Genomic DNA, 20,225 nt, shown 5'->3' on the forward strand with positions numbered 1-20,225 from the left:
TAACTACAGCCTTAGAAGACATAAAATTATAACAAAGGTCTAAATACGAGTACACTATGAGCTATAATTTGAATTAATGGCTGTTGGTCTGGGTAATAATTAATAATGTCCTTTTTTTCTCTCAAAGATTTCTTGGTTTAAATGATAGATCATATATGGGCACCCTAATATTAATAAAAATCTCTTACAAAACATGTGCATCCTGAATTAAAATTTTTATCCTATGAGAGAGTAAAAATCTTCCAGCTTCAGGCAGAATCAGGTAGTCAGGCATATTTTCATAGGCACAGGGTTTGTAGAACAACAACAACAAAAAAATCCAATACCTTTAGATTCTTTAATCCTTCACCATAGTTCCCTCACTCTGTGAGCTAAAAGAATTTCCTTCTTAAACCTCTGTTACCTGTATGACTCCTGGAAACATTTTAGGTTTTGTTACCTGCTAGAAGTTCCCAAAGCAAATTTACTATTAAATTCTCAAAAGCATATGCATTTAGTGCTTAAAATATGACTTAAAACTCTTTCAATTTTCCTAGACTTAAAAATGTGGCTAATGACACCAACTGGCAATCACTTTAAATTCCTAAAGTTCTAGAAATTCAAATAGTGTAGTCATTATAGGATAGATGCCAAATATTTGCATGTTCTGTAGGTACCATAAATGCCATTGGATTTCTAACACACCGAAAGGACATCAGGTCCAAGTTTGCCCAGTGCAGTCTCACAGTTTGCATCTGTGAACCCACCATTATCTTCAATAACATCTTTCAAAAGTGCTGGTTTATATGCAAAATAATACAGTCACTCTAAACAGGTGATATTTATTTATTTTTTGAGACAGCATCTCACTCTGTCACCCGGGGCTCACTGCAGCCTCAATCTCCTGGGCTCAATCAATCTTCCCACCTCAGACTCCCAAGTTGCTGAGACTGCAGGTGAGTCCCACCATACCTGGCTAATTTTTGTATTTTTGTAGAGACAGGGTTTCACTATGTTTCTTAGGCTGGTCTCGAATTCCTGGGCTTAAGTGATCTGCCCGCCCCAGCCTCCCAAAGTGTGGGATTACAGGTGTGAGCCTTGGCACTAGGACAATTTTTTTTTAATACACAGACCTGTAATTAATTATCTGTACCTCCAACAGAGTAACAAGTAATATAAAAATCCCGATTATTACCTTTCTGCACAGCCAATGGGAGTTCTTGAAGTTTCCAGACTGACCAAGAGTCAATTTTCAAGTTAATCATGTTCTTTCTTGATCTTTGTCGTTTTAAAGCTTCTTCAGCTTCTGCCCGGTCAGTTTCTAGACTTTTAATGAGATGAACGGCCTCTGAGAGCAATGTTTCCATTTCCTGCTTTAACTCTGGACACTTTTCATCTTAAACAGATATATATGTTCATATTTGTTAATAAATCAGTCAATAAGCTGGATGATGGGAACATGGGTCTTAGTTGTATTATTATTTTTTAATATATATTTAATAAGAGAATGTTAGAAAAATGAATTCACTTTTTAAAGACAGTTTTATTATAATACAAACATAAGATTGATTATAAACTTTGAAGACCTATTTTTAATAATCATTTTATAAAATAATTACAATAGCTGAATCTCAACCAACATAAGCTGTACTATACAGCTTTATTTTAAAATTATGTGTGTGTTTCCTCCTATTCTATAAGAAAACATATCATAAAGATTACATCAGGTAAATACTGAATAATGATAGATGGTTCCTAGAAACAAGTCATATTCTTCAGTCTCATCCAGTAAGAACTTCTCTACTTAGCTTTGCCAGGAATTCATTGGAATTTTGAAACTATTTATTTAGTTGTAATACTAAATTAACCCTGAATTAACTCCTTTAATGAGAAGTATTTGTGATTCCTGTTTCACAGTTCTGGAATGATGTGGCTTAACGTTAACAAAATTAGTACCATGGGTACTCATTTGACTATTTATGAAAGAAATGTGTGCAGAGTCTATTATATTCCAGGGAACAAGCACATGATCTTCGCAGGAGAAAAGGAAGGTAAGACAGATATGAGTCCTATCCTTGTAGGATTTATGCTTATAAACACTGACTTTTGCCAAAATGTTACATAAACACATAAATACAAAGTGTTAAGAGACAAGGCCCCCAAAGAACTGAGGCTAGAGGAAAAATAGCTAACCTGCATCAAGAAGAAAGAAAACTAACACATTTCTTTTTTGTGTTGCTTTTGGACAATAAAGACAATGATTTTCTGGTAGATGGGAGTATTAAATAATGGTTAGAAGTGCAAGCTCAGCAGTCACACAGTTGCTATTTTTTAACCCACTGGACTTCTCAAAGAAATCCAGCATGCTGCTTCAGAAGCATTCTTATAAAACCGGTTTCCCTATTTTTAATGCATAAAAATGATTTTCTCTACACTGGTCCTTTGTTTGGTGTCTTTGAATCTATTGTTTTCTTTTGTCAAATTCTACCACATCTTGGATACTTTAAATCATTAATTGTCTTTTTAAAATGAAAACATATTCACTCATCACTGTGTTCTCCAGCCAATTTATGATTCATTCTATAATCAATTACAATAACAAGATTTCAGTCTGGAATATATAAATAAATTAATATCATTTATAATTAAAATACTTCTGATTGAATGTATACATGTTTTAGCAAAGGTGTTCATTATGTTTCTAGGAGCTGTCTTTTATACTATTTCAATAATAAATTCTTAAACAAATGCTGTATGGGTAACTCGGGATGCCTCAAATTCATTGTATTTAACATCTCTTTTTTTTTTTCTTGAGTGCCATCTCAGTTTTACAGTTTCATATTACTGTTCTAAGCAACTACCTGCAATTTTCTAGCATAAGCCCTTAATTACAACAAATCTGCCTCATCCTGCTATTGTTGTATGTTTTAGACCTCAAAGGTACATATTGATAATAAACGTAATTGTAGCTAATGGAACTGTAGTTGTGATTGTTAATATATCTATTTTTTCTCTCAGCATTTGTTGTGTGAAAACTTGGTAAGTAATGACTAAGGTCCTCATCTTCACTATAGGCACAAATAATGAAAAATAAAACAGTAAAAACAAAGCTTTGCTATGAATGAAAACTTTGAAAAACAAAATATTCTTGTTTTTAAAAAGTCCTGAGTTTATTAGTCTTCAATCAAGGATTTAGCAATTTTTTGCTAAAAAATTTTAGCGAATTTTTTTAATGCATTTCTTTTTTGTGTTGTTTTTGGACAATAAAGACAATGATTTTCTGCTAGATGGGAGTATGAAATAATGGTTACAAGTGCAAGTTCAGCAGTCACACAGTCGCTATTTTTTAACCCATTGGAAGAGGAGGTGCTATGTAAAATCTCAATAATATATTTAAATACACTAAAGTAGTGTTAACACAAATTTTACCCCAGTATATAAAATATTATGTATTTTGTAAATTGTGACAAGAATATTTATCACAACTTAAATATATACTAGTGCTGCAATTTTCAATATGGTACTCATCACCCACATGCAACCATTTACATTTATATGTGACTTAATTCACATTAAACTTAAAAATTAAGTTCCTCAGTCTCACTAGCCACATTTCAAGGGTTCAACAGCTGTATGTGGCTAGCAGCTGCTCCATTGGACAATATACATAGAACATTGATTATCACAGAAAGTTCTATTGGGCAACACTAAACTACAAATAGCATCTTGAGAAGTGGACAGCCATCATTAAATACTCAGCACCTAAACAAGTATTTGGTGTATAATATTCACTAATAAATATTTGTTGAATGAATGCTTAATCAAACAATACAGAGGACTATTTTGTCTATTAAACATTCATAATAATTATAAAACTCTTAAACATGATTATTGTGACAATTAGAAATATATTAAATAAAGTCAATGAGCTTTTAAATATAATTACAGTTATTCAAGTAGGAGGAACAACTTTACCTCTCTTTTCTTCTGGTTTGACCTCTTTCACTGGTGTAGCTACACTCCAATCTTCTTTCAGGTCTTTTGTGGAAATTCTGCTCCTATATAATGGGAAAGAAACAAGCAGTAAAGGAGCGAAGTTCTTAAAGTTAGTAAAACAAATCTTAGGTTATGCTCTTCAATTGAATTTTAAATATTTGTGGTGAAACTTACTATATAATATAATATTACTAGATAGGAGACTAATATAGCAAAATTCTAATAAGTAATGGGATTTACACTTAATGGTAAATAAAAACTTAAAATTAGTTACAAATGACCCAAAATGTCTTGAGAACACATTAAAGCTACATTTTTTTAAAAAGAAATTGGTCTTTCCTAGACAGTGTTTCTATAAGACAAAGGGTATTCTGTGAGAATAATTTGGATGAGCTATTTCTGTAATTTCACTTCAGTAGTTTCTGGGGAATCAATGTAAATTACAATGAGTAAAAATATCATTTCAGATAATAAACTTTTAGAAAAATACCTACATTAAAATGTTATTTCCTTCCTAGTAGCTACACTGTTGGAAAATAGAAATATAGAACATTCATTATCATAGAAAGTTCTACTGGACAACACTAAACTGTAGTGTCTTGAGAGGTGACTATAAATTAAAATGTTATTTCCTTTCTAACTAAAATTCTATATGTTGAATAATAAACCATTTCTCCATATTTCTCTGGTCTGATTTTAGAATCCTAAACTAGCCTTCATTATACATTTTTAGAAGTGTTTTTTCTCTGATCAAAGTTACAAGAAAATTGGTATCAACAACAAAGCAGAGAATTTCTTTTTGAAATTTTCATTACATTATTTTTTATTAAAGAAGTATTCTAAATTAAGAAAACTATATACATACCAAAAAATCATAAAAATAATGTAATCCATATTTATTTATTCTGCAGAGATCACATAGAGTAGTCTAATGTTATTTCAATTCTTATAAAATTAGAGTCACAATTATACATTCTGCTTTAGTTAATTGAAATTATTTTCAGTGTATTTTACTACCATTTTATATTTCTAATGGCTACAAATTATTTTTCTTGTCATTGTTCCATAACTTATTTAGCTAAGTCTGTCTATTCCAAGGTCAGAGAAATATTCTTTATATTTTCTTCCTTTAGTTTTCATATTTATTTCAGAATATTTTTGTTGAAAAGTGTATTTTTTCTCATCTGTTTTCTTTTAAAAAATTGAAAAATAACTGTCCAGCATTAACTATTAAAAGTACTTTCCTTGCTGGCTTTTAACACCATTTACATTATATAGTAAATTATTATAATAATTAGATCATTTTGTGTATCTTATAAAGTTCAGTTAATTCTTGGACCTGTAAAATTCTATGCTAATTTTTCTATTTTTTTATTGAGCCAAATTCCCATAATATTAAACATCTGAAAGTGGAAACTTTAGTGGCATTTAATACATTCACAATATTGTACAACTATCATCCCATCTCATTCCAATATATTTTCATCACTTCAAAAGAACATACCCTACTTATTAAGCAGTCTTTTCCCTTTCTTCAATGCACTCTTTCATAGCAATGACTAATCTGCTCTCTTTGTGGATGAACTTTTATGAATATTTCATAGAAATAGAATCATATAAGGGACCTTTTGTGACTTTTTAAACTTAGCATAATAGTTTCAAGATTTCTCCATGTTGCAGTATGTAGAATTTTATTTATTTTAATGGTAGAATAATATTCCATTGTGTATACACAACACATTTGGTTATCTATTAATCCACTGATGGATTTGGGGATTGTGACCACCTTTTGGCTACTGTGAATACAGACGTTCTGCACATTTGTATATGAATTTTTGTTTGAACATGTTTTGAATACTTTTGGATATATATCTTGGAGTCAAATTGCTAAGTGATAGCTAATTCTAGGTTTCACTTTTTGAGGAGCCAACAAACTGTTTCTTGGTGTCTAAACTATTTTATATTCACACCAGCAATATGCAAGAGTTCTAATGTTGAAGAAAAGTGGAAAGAGTGCACATCCTTGTTTTGCTCCTGTTCTTAACATGAAAACTTTCAGTCTTCACCATGGGTATAATATAAACTAAAGGTTTCTCATAAATATCCTTTATTGTGTTTAATACATTCCCTTACAATGTAGTTTTATGAAAGGTGTGGGCTTGTGTCACATTTAACTAATTTTTGTATGCTAAACTACTCTTGCATTTCTAGGATAAATCTCACTGATCATGATGTATAATTTTTTTTTTTTTTTTGAGACAAAGTCTCACTCTGTCACCCAGGTTGGAGTGCCGCGGTGCGATCTTGGCTCACTGCAACCTCTGCCTCCCAGGTTCAAGTGATTCTTGTGCTTCAGCCTCCTGAGTAGCTAGGATTACAGGCGCCCGCCATCACGCCTGGCTAATTTTTGTATTTTTAGTAGAGACCAGGTTTCACCATATTGACTAGGCTGGTCTCAAACTCCTGACCTCAGGTGATCCACCCGCCTCGGCCTCCCAAAGTGCTGGGTTTACAGGTGTGAGCCACCACGTCTGGGTGTATAATTATATTAATGCGTTGCTGGACCCAGGTTGATAGTATTTTGTTGAGGATTTTGTCATTTTTTTGTTTCTTTGTTTTGTTTTGTTGTCCAGGCTGAAGTACAGTGGCATAACCACAGTTCACTGTAAACTTGATCTCCTGGGCTCAAGCACTCCTCCAAACTCAGCCTCTGGAGTAGCTAAGACTACGGGCATGCGCCACCACACCTGGCTAATTTTGTTGTTGTTGTTGTTTGTTTGTTTGTAGAGATGGGTTTTGACTATGTTGCCTAGGCTTGTCTCAAACTTCTGGGCTCAAGTGATCCTCTGCCTTGGCCTCCCAAAGTACTTGGATTACAGGTGTGAGCTACTGTGCCTGGCCTGTCATGTATATTCATGTATATTCTATAGTTTGCTTGTGATGTCTTTGTCTGGTTTCACTATCAGGTTATTGCTGGGATCATAAGATGACTTAGAAATTATTCCCTTCGATTTTTTGGAAGAGTTTGAGAAGGACTGATATTAATTCTTCTTTCAATGTTTAGTAGAATTTACCAGTGAAGCCATGTGGTCCTGAGATTTTTTTTTGTTGGGGAAGTTTTTGGTTATTGATTCAATCACATTATTTGTCATAGGTCTGTTCAGGTTTTCTACCTCTTCCTGAGACAGTTTTAGTAGTTTACGTGTTTTTAGGAATTAGTCTCTTTCCTCTTCGATAGTTTGTTGATACACATTTGTTCCTAGTATCCTCTTATAATCCTCTTTATTTCTGCAGAATCTGTTGTAGTGTCTCAAATTTTGTATTATTTAATTTGTAATTGAGTCTTCTTTTTGTTTTTGGTTAGTTTAGCTAAAGGTTTGTGAATTTCATTGTTCTTTTCAAAGAAACAACTTTTGTTTTTATTGATTCTGTGTACTGTTTTTCTAGTCTCTATTTCATTTATTTCTACTTTAACCTTTATTTCCTTCCTTTTGCTAACTTTGGGTTTAGCATACTCCTCCTCTTCTACTTCCTTAAGGTATAAAGTTAGGTTACTGGATTTGAGATCCCCTTTTTAAATGTAAGCATTTATAGCTCTAAATTTCCCTCTGTGTACTACTTTTGCTGCATTTTGTAAGTTTAACTACATTGTGTTTTCATTTTCACTCACCTCAAGGTGTTTTCTAATTTCCCCTGTGATTACTGCTTTGACTTACTGGTTTGTAAAACATGATTTGTTTAATTTCCACATATATATGAAATTTCCAGGTTTCCATTTGTTATTGATTTCCAGTTTCATTCTACTGGGTCAGAAAAAATACCATGTATAATTTTGATCTTTTTAGTTTCATTTAAATTTGTTTTGTGGTGTAATACATCATCTATGCTGAAGAATGGTCCATGTGCATATGAGAAGAATGTGTTTTCTGCTGTTGTTAAGTGGAGTATTCTGTATAAACTGGTTAGGTCTAGTTGGTTCATGTTATTCAAGTCTATTTATTTACTGATCTTCTATTTAGTTATTTTATCCATTATTGGAAGTGGGGGCATTAAATTCTCAAAATCTCGTTGTAGAACAGTCTATTATTCCCTTCACTTCTGTTAGTTTATATGTCTGTTTTGAGGTTATATTGTTAGGTGTGTTATATTTATAGTTTATATATCTTCTTGGTAGAATGACACTTTTATCAATGAATCAAGTCTTTTGTCTTCTGTAACAGGCTTTGATTTAAAGCCTATTTCGTGTGACATTGGTATAGTCACTCCAGCTCTCTTTTACTTACTATTTGCATGGAATATGGTTTTTCATCCTTCTGCTTGTAAACTACTTATGCTTTTGTATCTCAGGTGAGACTCTTACAGACAGAATATAGTTGGATTATCTATTTTTATCCATTCTACCATGTTCTACCTTTCAATTGGAGAGTTTAATTCATTTACATATAAATTAATTACTGATAAGGAAGGGCTTATTTTTGCCATTTTGCTATTCATTTTCTATATTATTTATTTCTGAACTCCTCCATAACTGCCTTCTTTGTAACTAGTTGATTTTTTTCTATATATTGTTTAGTTTGCCTGTCTTTGTTTTCCTGTATTTTTTAAAGTAGAATCTTAGTGTTTATCCTGAGGATTACAATTAATACCTTAACTCTATAAAAACTGAATTAAAATCAATGTAGCTTCAATAGTATACCTATCTAGTTATATATAAAGAACTCTGTTCCTTTACATCTCTGCCCTTTCTCTTATGGTATCAGTTTCACCAATTACTTAGTTATCCATTTTGTGTTCATTAGCAGAAATTTATTATTATGAATTTTATCCATTTGACCTTATAATCACATAGGGAAACAAATCAGAATTACAAAACAAAAATACACTTATACTGGATTTAACACTTACCTTTGAAGTTAACTTTATTATTGTTTATTATTTTATCATATGGCTTCCAGTTACTCTCTAGTGTCCTTTCATTTCAGCCTGAAAGACTACTTATAGGATTCTTATAGAACTGAACTGCTAGTGATACACCCCTTTGGTTTATCTGAGAATGCCTTAATTTCTCCTTTCTTTTTGAAGGATACTCTTGCTGGATTCAGAATTCTTCATTGGCAGTTTCTTTTTTTCCTTCTGGCATTTAAATGTGTCACCCCACTGCATTCTGACTTCCACAATTCCTAATGAAAAATTCACTGTTAATCTTACTGAGGGTCCCTGGTACATGAAAAGTTGCTTCTCTTGTGCTGTTTTCAAGATTCTCTTTGTCCCAGGCATTTGACACGTTAACTAAAATGTATATTGGTGTGGATATGTTTGACTTGATTTTATTTGGAGTTCACTGAGTTTGATGGATGCATAGATTTAAGTCTTTATCAAATTGAGGATTTTCTTAGCCAGTGTTTCTTCAAATATTTTTTCATTCTCTATCCCTTTCTTCTCACACTTTTTGACTGCTATTATGCTTGATAGTATCCCTTAGGCTTATTAGGCACTTTTCATTTTTCTTTATTCTCTTGTCTTTCTTCTTTCTTAGACTAGATAATCTCTATTAACCTATCATCAAGTTCACTGATTATTCTGACTGCTCAAAGCTGCTACTGAACCCTTCTAGTGAAGGTTTTGATTTCAGTTAGTTTATTTTTTGGCTCTAGAATTTTTTTTTTTTTTTCCAGACAGAGTCTCACCTGTCGCCCAGGTTGGAGTGCAGTGGCACGATCTTGGCTCGCTGCAACCTCTGCCTCCTGGGTTCAAGCGATTCTCCTGCCTCAGCCTCCTGAGTAGCTGGGACTACAGGTGCATGCCACCATGCCCAGCTAATTTTTGTATTTTTTTTTAGTAAAGATGGGGTTTCACCATATTGGCCAGGCTGGTCTTGAACCCCTGACATGATCTACCCACCTCAGCCTCCCAAAGTGTTGGGATTACAGGCATGAGCCACTGCGCCCTGACTAGAATTTCTATTCGGTTAATTTTTATAATTTCTCTTGATATTTTACATTTGTTGAAACATCACTTTTCTGCTTTAGTTATTTGTTCAGGGTTTCCTTTATCTCTTTGAAGATAATTTAAGCCAATTGATTTATCTTTGTCCAGTCAAATTTTGGGTTCCTTTGAGAACAGTTTATGTGAATTTATCCTTTTTCACTGTGAATGAGCCAAACTTTCTTTTCTTTGCATTCTTCATATCTACTTTTTGAAAACTGGACATTTAGAATATTTTAATGTGAAATAAAAACCATATTACACCATTGGATTTGCTATTTCTGTCTGTAGTGGGTTATTGTTTGTTTAGTGACTTTCAGGAACACTCTCATAATGGCTGTATTATTTGTCATGTGTAATCATTGAAATCTGTTTCCTTAGCTTACTGGTGAGCTAGTGTTTTGTGTGAGTTCTCTTAAATGGCTGGAAACAAAAGAAAGGAAAAAGAAAAACAATACTTTCCAATCTTAGCAGATTTGGTCTGCCTTAGGGTAATCCTTCCAGGCTTGCCTAGGCTGTTTACAACACTGACTCTGCCTTCAATTCCTGCCTATGCAGATCTTAAAGGTCAGCCAGAAGTAAGATTAGGATCTTCTCAGTATTTTTTGAACATTTTTCCAGCCCTCTGTGCTCTTTCAAATCTCCAGTATATTGAGAGATTTTCCTTCATGTATCTATCCCTTTTTCCAACCTATTTTTTCACAGGAATTTTGGTCTGGTTAATACTTGTCCTAGCTGTTATCTATAGCCTCAGGCTGCTGTGGCAAGTATATGCCTTTAAAGGCTTTTTGCAAACACTGCCTGTAAGTAGCCCCAGCCTTGTGATTGCTCCAAGTCAAGCAAAGTCCTTATGCTAGTCTTTCCAGGAACTGTCAGACCACTCAAACACAATTCTTTGAAAATGATGTTCCTATTGTTCCCTCTGGTACTAGGAATCTACACCACAGTTGTGCACTGCTCTCTTTCTAGCTGCAACCAGTCTGAAGGCTGGAGAATGCGGAGCAGGCAAATTACAATGCCACAGTGCTCTCTTAATGCAATGCAGCAGCTTCCTTCTTCATTGAATTTTCCCCTACTGGTTATTAAATTTTTACTGGATTCCAGATTTCTGCAAAAGTTGATTCTGACCAATGTTTTTGCAAATTTTATAGTTGTTTTTGTGGAGGGATGGAGCTCTGGAGATCTCTATTTTGCCATTATCAGTGATGTCCTAATTCTCATATTTTTAAAAATATATTGTAATATCTATTGTGAAAAATCTTGCATTCGATTTTCTATTCCTTTTGAAGCTAAACTGGATTATAGCAGATGACTGAAATTTTGACATTAAAAATAAAATAGTTTTAAAAAGCATGAAATTTTCTTACCATTCTTCAAAAGAAGTTTCAAACTGTCAAAACAAAAGATCTCAATAAAAATCAAATCTTAAACATATTAAAAAACAGTGAATAAACGTCACTTAAACTTGCCAATTCTCTACTTTACATATCTCTACTTCACTATATTTTTGTCTACTTATACTCTCGGTTGTGTAAACCAAAAATAAAATTCTAAGCCCCCCAAATGACTGAGTAGTTCCCCCCAACTCTTGGCCAAGGGGACCCCAAAGAAATCTAAAAAACTAGTTAAGGACATGATGGGAAAGGGGATTAGACATGACTCATTATGACCTCCTGCCTTTGTAATCTAGACACAACAGACCAGCTTTAAAATTAAAACAGATATCTTAAGATAAACAAAAAAGACTCTTTGTAGCAATAATATACCAAATTCCCACCTGATTCTGATATAGCATCACATGACAGATAACAGGCCTTGAAAGAAATCAAAGTATTTCACTCCAAAATATATTTCTTTGACATATTCCGAAACGGTCCTGCAAAACCGTCTTTTGTGGCAGAAATTTGCATTCTGTAGAGAAGCTCTTGCCCTTACTAGGTCCTTTTTAGTGAGCCTGACATCTTTCAAGGTCTGATATGAGACATTCACCATCTATTCTCTCTGAAGCCTGCTACCTGGAGGCTTCATCAATATGACAAGAACTTTGGCTTTTTTTTTTCTTTTTTTAATGGTGAATTCAACAATTCAGGCAAGTCATATCTTTCAACCAATTATCAATCAGGAAACCTGAATTCACCTATGACCTCGAAGTCCCTATTTATAGCTGTCCCACCTTTCCAGGCCTAACCAATGTACAACTTGCATGTATTGATTTATGTCTTTCCCTGTAACTTCTGCTTCCCTAAAATGTATAAAATGAAGCTGTAACCCAATCACCTTGGGCTCACGCTCTTGGGACCTCCTGAGGCTGTCATGGACCATGGTTTTTAACCTTGGCAAAATGAACCTCTAAACTGATTAAGACCTGTCTCAGAAACTTATTGGTTTACAGTTGTTTCCCAAGAAGTACACAAATCTCCTATCTATTCATATTGTTTTATTCTTAACCCTACCTAATTGTTCTGACCTTTGTCTCTGTGATTCTAAATCTTACACATTCATCAAGGGACAGTTCAAATGCTATTTATTCCCAAAAGACTTTCCTAACTGTCAGAAGTACATGACATCTATTGAATTTTAATGTGTTACCAAAGAGTGGTGAATACAAAATTATACGTGAGTCCACATATTTAGTTTTCCATAATATTATGCCTTTTCTGGCCTATAAAGTCATTGGCAGGGGTTATTTTCTACAGATATATTCTAAGAGTACCTTGGGTTGTACAAGTCATAAATTATCAAAAATGCAAAACCAGAATGTTACAGGTTTCATAGATTATCTCTAATTCAAGATGTTTATTTGGCATACATGATTACTTCTCTCTAGTTCCCATATCCTACCAAAATCTGAACAAAAAAATTATATGATATATATGTGTATGCATGTGTGTGTAAACACACACACATCCACATTAATATATACATATACAGTCATGTGTCACTTAATGACAGTGATACATTCTCAGAAATGCATTGCTAGGCAATTCTGTCATTGTGCAAACATCATAGAGTATATTTATACAAACCTCAGTGGTATAGCCTATTGCTCCTAGGTTACAAACATGCGCAGTATGTTACCATACTGAATGCTGTAGGCAAGTATAGCACAATGTATTTGTGTATCTAAACATATCAAAATATAGACAAGGTACAGTAAAAATACAATAATGTAATCTCATGAGACCACTGTTGTATATGTGGTACCTCATTGATCAAATCATGAAAAAGACTAAATTCATATACATAATAAAAAAACTGATGAATGCAATTATGTTTAAAATCAAAACAGATTTTTTCATATAATATGACAAGCTTATTCTAAAATTTATATGGAAGAGCAGTGTATCAAGAATACCCAAAGAACTCTAAAAAGGTAAAAAGAACCACCACATCAGATATCAAAACATATTATGACTCATGTAAATGAGTGAAACCAGATATTGGCATAGGGAGGTAAAATTGACCAGTGGGATGGAAAGGGCCAGAAATAAGTAAAATCATATATGAAACTTTGATGTATGATGGATATGGTATGGCTGATTTATAAGAAATGACTGGATTTGAAATGAAATCAATGTAGAAAAACTAATTTTCCTTAAAAAGTAAAATTAGCCATCTATTCCATTCATATGCAAAAAGAAATCAATTTCACATTGTTAAGCAAATCTCCTAAGAGAAACTAAAATTTTAGTAGCTATAAAGTAAAACTGTCATAGGATTGTGGTATGGAAATTCTTCTTAAACAAGACAAAAATCACTTAAAAGCAAAAGTAAAGTGATAAATTTAATTACATTAAAGTTAATAAAGTAAAAAGACACGTCACAAACTGAGATAATGTGTTTACAACACATACAACTTACTAAAGGTAACAAGTTCCTACAAGTCAATAAGAAAATACAAGTAAACCCAAAAGAAAATGGCAAAAGATAAATTGGCATTTTGCAGAGAAGAGAATAAAAATTCAGTGAGCATGTTAATAAGATTCTAAACTAATTAATAATCAGGAAAATGTTATTCCTTGATTTTGGAAACTGGCATTCACAGTCCTGCATAATGCAGAAACCTACATGACGTTGATTTACATGGCAGTTCTAAGAAGCCATTTGAAGTTGAAGTATCACAAGAGAGTCAGGGGAAAATTGGTTAAGAGGCACTTCAGTGAATTGTGATATAATTATCCAAAACTTCTGAAGTCTTCAACAAGTTAGCAATAATTAATATTCTCAGTTTGGTCTTCTTTATAGCTCAATAGAAAATCATTTTATAAAAATAAAACATTATTACTCAAAATGTTTGAAGCAGAGTGCAATTTCATATGAAGAAACGTTTTAAGGTAATATATCAAAACACTACCTTAGCAACATTGTTTAGAAGTAACAAAGAAATAATTAAAAAATTATTTTAGTCAGTCTTTGATCTGATATTTGGAGGCAAAATTTCTGGTACCTAGCATTTAAACACTATTTGTTCAGGATACTGAAGCAGTTAACACAGAGAAGGCCTACAACTCCAGAGAAACATTTGAAGTCTTACATTAATAACTGCCTATCTGAAAAATTTGGACAAATTTTAGAAGTTTCTCAAAGTCACTTTAAATTATTATTTTAAATAAAATTCCAGATTATAATTAAGCTTAGAATTTCCCTTGTCATAAATAATTGTGGTATGTAGATGCTTTGATTAAAATATATAATATAATCAATTATATCAAACTAAACACAAGACTGCATACAATTCTTATTTCTGATTTTATCAAAATAGCAAATGAAAACAAAGGTTGAGGGGGAGCTAAAACTGCCCGATTGGATGTAGTTTAAAAAATTATTACATTATAGGGGAAATGAAACACTTCATTTACTTACAGCTCTAAGCCACATTGCCCACAAACTTTTGCTTGATAAATCTAGCATTTTCATTGTCCTTCTTTATTTAGCTCTATATTTTTATTGGAAATTATTACCAAATATTTAAATATCTAAATGATATTGTTGAGACAAAAAGTATTCACAAAACCTTCTATTTTCCACTGCAAAAATAAGAAAATAATTAACCTTATGTTAGAAATATTTTTTTAATGGACAATAACAAGTGCTAGTAAGGATGTAAAGAAATTAGAACCCATTTATATTGCTGGTGGGAATTTAAAATAGTTGGGCTACGGAAAATAATTTGATGGTTTCTCAATAAGTTAAATATAGAATCATCACATGACACAGCGGTTCCACTCCTAGGTATATACTCAAAAGAACTGAAAACAGGTACTTAATCAAATCCTTATATTATGTAATATATAATTATATAATACATACTACATGCATGTTCATAGTGGCCCTATGTACTATAGACGAAGGTGGAAACAACCCAAATGACTATCAACAGATGGACAGATACCAGCTGTAGTATATGTACACAATAGAATATTATTCAGTTATAAAAAGAAACAAATTACTGATACATACTACAATGTGGATGGACCTCCCACATTATGTCAAGTGAAAAAAATGCAGGTCACATATTGTATGATTTGATTTATACCAAATATCCAGAATAGATCTACCTATCAAAATTGAAAATGAAAAAAGGAAAATTATCTCTATTTGCAGATGACATGATCCTATTAGCAGAAAACCTCAACGCTACACAAAAAACCTGTTAGAACTAATAAATGAATTCAGTAAAGTTGCAAGATACAAAATCAATGTACAAAAATTAGTAGCATTTTTATACATGAATAATGATCTAGTTGAAGAAGAAATTAAGAAAACAGTCCCATTTATAATAGCATAAAATGCCTAGGAATAAGTCTAATCAAGTAGCTGAGAGATTTGCACACTAAAACTATAAAACATTAATGAAAGAAATTGAGCATGATGCAGATAAATGAATAAATAGGTGTTCACAAATGGGAAGAATTAATATTGCTAAAGTAATCATAGTACTCTAAGCAATATGTAGATTTAATGCCATGTCTATCAAAATTCCAATGACTATTTTCACAGAAATAGAAAAAGAATATAAAATTAATATGGAACCATAAAAAACACCAAAAGTCCAAAACAATACTGAGGAAAAAATGTAATGTTGGAAGCATCAGACTTCCTGATTTAAAATTATATTACAAAGCTATCATAATCAAAACAGTATAGTCCTAGCATTAAAAACAAAAACATAGACCAACGGAATAGAACAGAGAGTCCAGAAATAAGTTAAAACATAAATGGACAACTAATTTTTGATATGGGCATCAAAAGGACACAATGAGGAAAGAATAGTCTCTTCAATAAATGATGCAGGGAAAACTGAATTTCTATCACCAACAGAATGAAATTGGATCTTATCTTAAACAATATACAAAAATCAATTCAAAATGGATGAAAGACCTAAAGGTAAGATCAGAAGCCATAAAACTCCTAGAAAAGAACATAGAGGAAAACTCCTTGACACTGGTCTTGACAACAACTTTTGGGAATCACACCAAAAGCTCAGACTTCGAAGACAAAAATATAGAAATGGAACTGCATCAAACTAAAAAAAAATATGAAAAGTCCAGTTACATACCGGGAAAAAATAATTGGAAACCACATATCTGATAAGGTTAATATGAAAAATGTATAAAAAACTCTTAAAACTCATTAGCAAAAACCAAATAATCTGTTTTAAAAGTGGGCAAAGGACATGAAGAGATTATCTTCAAAAAATGCATACATAGCCAACAGGTATGCAAAAAGGTGCTCAACATCACTAATCATCAAGGAAATGCAAATTAAAACCACTATGAGATATCACCTCACACATGTAAGGATGACTACTATAAAAAAGACAAGAGATAAATGTTGGTGAGGGTATGGAGAAAAGGGAACCCTAGTACAACTGTTGGTGTGAAGGTACAACGGTACAGCCATTAGAGAAAACTGTATGGACGTTCCTAAGGAAATTAAAAGTAGGACTACCACATGACCCAGCAATTCATCTTTTAGGTATACACCCAAATGAGATGAAAGCACCAGCTCGTAAAAATATCTTCACACCCATGTTCACTGCAGCATTATTCACAATAGCCAAGATATGGAAACAACCTGAATGTTCATTGATGAATAAGTGAATAAAGAATAAAGTGAATAAAGAAAATGTAGGGGGTGTGCTTGTGTCTCTATGTGTGTGCACGTGCACACATATATGTGTGTGTATAATGTGTGTGTATATGTTTATGTATGTATATACATATATATACATGTATATCTGTATATACATATATACACACACATATTAGCTACACACATATATATACTATATATATACACATATTAGCTATACGTGTATATATACATCTATACGTATATAGCTAATATTCAGCTTTAGAAAAATGGAGAGCCTGTTATTTGCCACAACATAAATAGCTCTGGAAGACATTATACGAAAGGAAATAAGGCAGATACAGAAAGAAAAATGTTGCATGACCTCACTTACATGTGGAATGTATTTTTTTAGGGAGTTCAAATACACAGGTAGAGAATGAAACACTGGTTCCCACAGGTGGGAGTCGGGAAGAGGAAATGCAGAGATGCAGGTCAGAGGATACAAAGCAGCAGATATGGAGTATGAATAAGTCTAGAGATCTAATGTAAAACATGAGGACTAAAGTTAATACAATTGTATTATATTAGGGATTTTTGTTAAATAAGTAGGTATTTGCTGCTCTTGTTACAAGGATAAGGCACTATATGAGACTAACATAGAGATATGTTAGCTGGCTTCACTACAGTAACCATTGTACTACTATACTATCTATGTGTCTGTCTATATGTATCTCAAAACAGCATGTTGTAAACCTCAAATAAACACAAATAAAATTTATTTCAAAAGAAAGCAGACCGGTAGTTGCAAGACTTGGGTTAGAAAGAGAATTAGGAGTAAATTTTTAATGGATATGGGGTTTTATTCTGGAGTAGTGAACATGCTTTATACATGAACTCCCTATGCTATTTTCTCAATTGTTCTGTAGGTCTAAAGTGTTTTAAAAGATAATTTATTAAAAAACAATAAAGTAGAGGAACATAAAACATAATTATCTAATTCAAGGAAAATATGTTTTAATAAGGCAAAAGAATATGGCTGGGGCTTTTGGGACACGAAAGTAAATCAAATCAGATTCATATGAAACCTCAAAGTTTTCATTAGAATTATGGCATCTTAGACTAAAAACCAAGAGACAGTTTAAAATGCAAAGAAGTTTCTGAGCTCTCAACTTATAAGAAGCAGGAAGAAGTTTGAGAGAGGAGCTCAGATCCATTTTCTACAGACATGAAAGTACCTCTGGAACCAAGAGTTCACAGAGTAAATCAAAGAGGCAGTGAGAAACACAGACCAGGAAATTATTCCCAATGAGCAGGACTGGGTTCTAATACAAAAAAAAAAAAAAATTCATGGTCCTAGATTTGGGGAACCTGATACCACATGGTGATGAAATGCAGAATTGTATGGATCAGTGAAAGCCTTGTGTCTTCATTCTTACCTTTTTCGAATGAGGGGTTTATTGTGATTATTCTATCCCTTCTTCACTGTGTGTACTAAGTATGCAGGAGCAGTATTTGACTTGTCACTTTGGGCCATAGATCTGTGGGTCAAAAGAAGTTGCACACAGGGAACTTCATCTGTATCAGATCTGTCACAGAACATGTGATTATGGATCTTCATGATACCATAATGATATAAAACTGTTTTAAGAAAAGGTCATTGTAGTTTGCATTTGGGGAGCAGTATTAATGATGTGGCAATGGACTGACAGATTGCTACCTAAATTGTCCCCCTATAATCTTGTCTCCTGGATCCGTATCTTCTCTAGTACTCTCCTGTGTTAACAGTGGGATTGACTATGTGCTTTGCTTTGGTCAGTGGGATTTCAGCATACATGACACAAACAAAGCTTTGTTAAGCACTTGTCTGTTGAGATTTGTCCTCTTGAAATATGCTCCAGCAGCCAACAACCATGTGAGTGAGACCATTTTAATCATTATTCCCAGTTGTGCTATCAGATGTGTATATCCACATGATTGGCCCCAGGCAAGAACCAGCAAAATTGCCCAGCTGAGTCCAGAACAAATGGCTGAATGGTAACTGCATAAATGTTTGTGTTCTAGCCACAAAATGTTGGAGTACATGTGTATATGTATGTATGTGTGTGTGTACCAAAAGATAAAAGAAAAAAATATAAATGGTTACCTTGCTCAAAGTATTTTTATTAGAATGGGGAAAAATTCTAGGCTGCAAAGAATAAATGAGTGATTGGGAGATGTGGAATTAAAAATACTAAATATAGGCAACTTTCAGATGCTATGTGGAATGGAGAAAGAAAGACAAGGAGAGATATTTAAAGGTCTGCATAGAATTTTTAAATGTTCTTAAGAATAAGAACATCTCCTTTAAAAAGGAGATTTTAAAGACAGAATGCTGACAGAAGACACAACTGATGGAGCAAGATCTTTGCAAAAGTAGAAGATGCAGTGTAGTGAGGGGAACGGCTCTAGGTGGGTGGGGGACAAAAAGAACAATATTTGTGGAGTTCAGAGGTGAGATAACAACTGTTTGAGACATTTCTGTTGTAGCTCTTTTTTTTTTTTTTTTTTTTTTTTCCCAAAGAAAGAAAGGAATGAGCTGTGGGGTAGAAGATTTAGAGGTTTGAACAAAGAAAGATTGGAGTAGCCACCACAGACTACTAGAAAAATTTCAGTTGACAAACAATAATTTCAGAGCACTATATGATATACAATTGAGGTTGGGGACTATGGTTACATAATATCTCAAATTTTGCATAATGTTCTCTAGTACCATTCAGCAGACCACGGGTGGGAGTGGGGATGGCAGATCATCAGAGACATTTGGGGTTGGCATTTTGTCAGACTACAAGGATGACAGGATAAAAAGTAAAGGACCAAATACACCTATTGATGAATGTTTAGAGAGATGAATTGATTAGGCAAGAAACTAAAGGAAAATAGGAACCACAGAATAGGAAAGTAGATACATCAGCGTTTGAAGTGCTCATAAGTTTCAAATTAAATACAATAGAACTAATAGAATGAGAGAACTCAAAGTATGAGAAAGTAAAGAGTCAGATGTTAAATGTTATGTTTCACAGTTAAAAAATAGATATGAAGTGGTATAAATAGAGCCAAGTTTTCCAGTGAGAATGACAAACATTTTAACGTTCAGGTCTTTGGTCTTAATAGCTGACACACTGTCAAGAACACGATGTCATGGCACAGTG

General features: G+C 33.0%; 1 protein-coding gene across 9 annotated transcripts in view; it reads right to left on the reverse strand.

Moving 5' to 3' along the window:
* CCDC178 (coiled-coil domain containing 178) overlaps positions 1–20,225 on the reverse strand; it is a 513,950-nt gene that overhangs the window by 422,388 nt on the left and 71,337 nt on the right. For 8 of the 9 annotated variants that reach the window (XR_002518666.2, XM_021930027.2, XM_017951655.3 and 5 more), the window contains 3 exons: positions 11,328–11,350; positions 3,955–4,037; positions 1,175–1,375 (listed from right to left, as the gene is read on the reverse strand). Coding sequence is in view for 8 of the 9 variants with exons in the window: in XM_021930027.2 (XP_021785719.2) it covers positions 1,175–1,375; positions 3,955–4,037; positions 11,328–11,350 (307 nt within the window). In the remaining variant the exon portion in view is untranslated. The remainder of the gene's footprint in view (positions 1–1,174; positions 1,376–3,954; positions 4,038–11,327; positions 11,351–20,225) is intronic. The other variant, XM_021930025.2, reaches the window with a different exon arrangement.

This window comes from Papio anubis, chromosome 19, assembly GCF_008728515.1.
Source record: "Papio anubis isolate 15944 chromosome 19, Panubis1.0, whole genome shotgun sequence".
NCBI classification, from domain to species: Eukaryota; Metazoa; Chordata; class Mammalia; order Primates; family Cercopithecidae; genus Papio; species Papio anubis.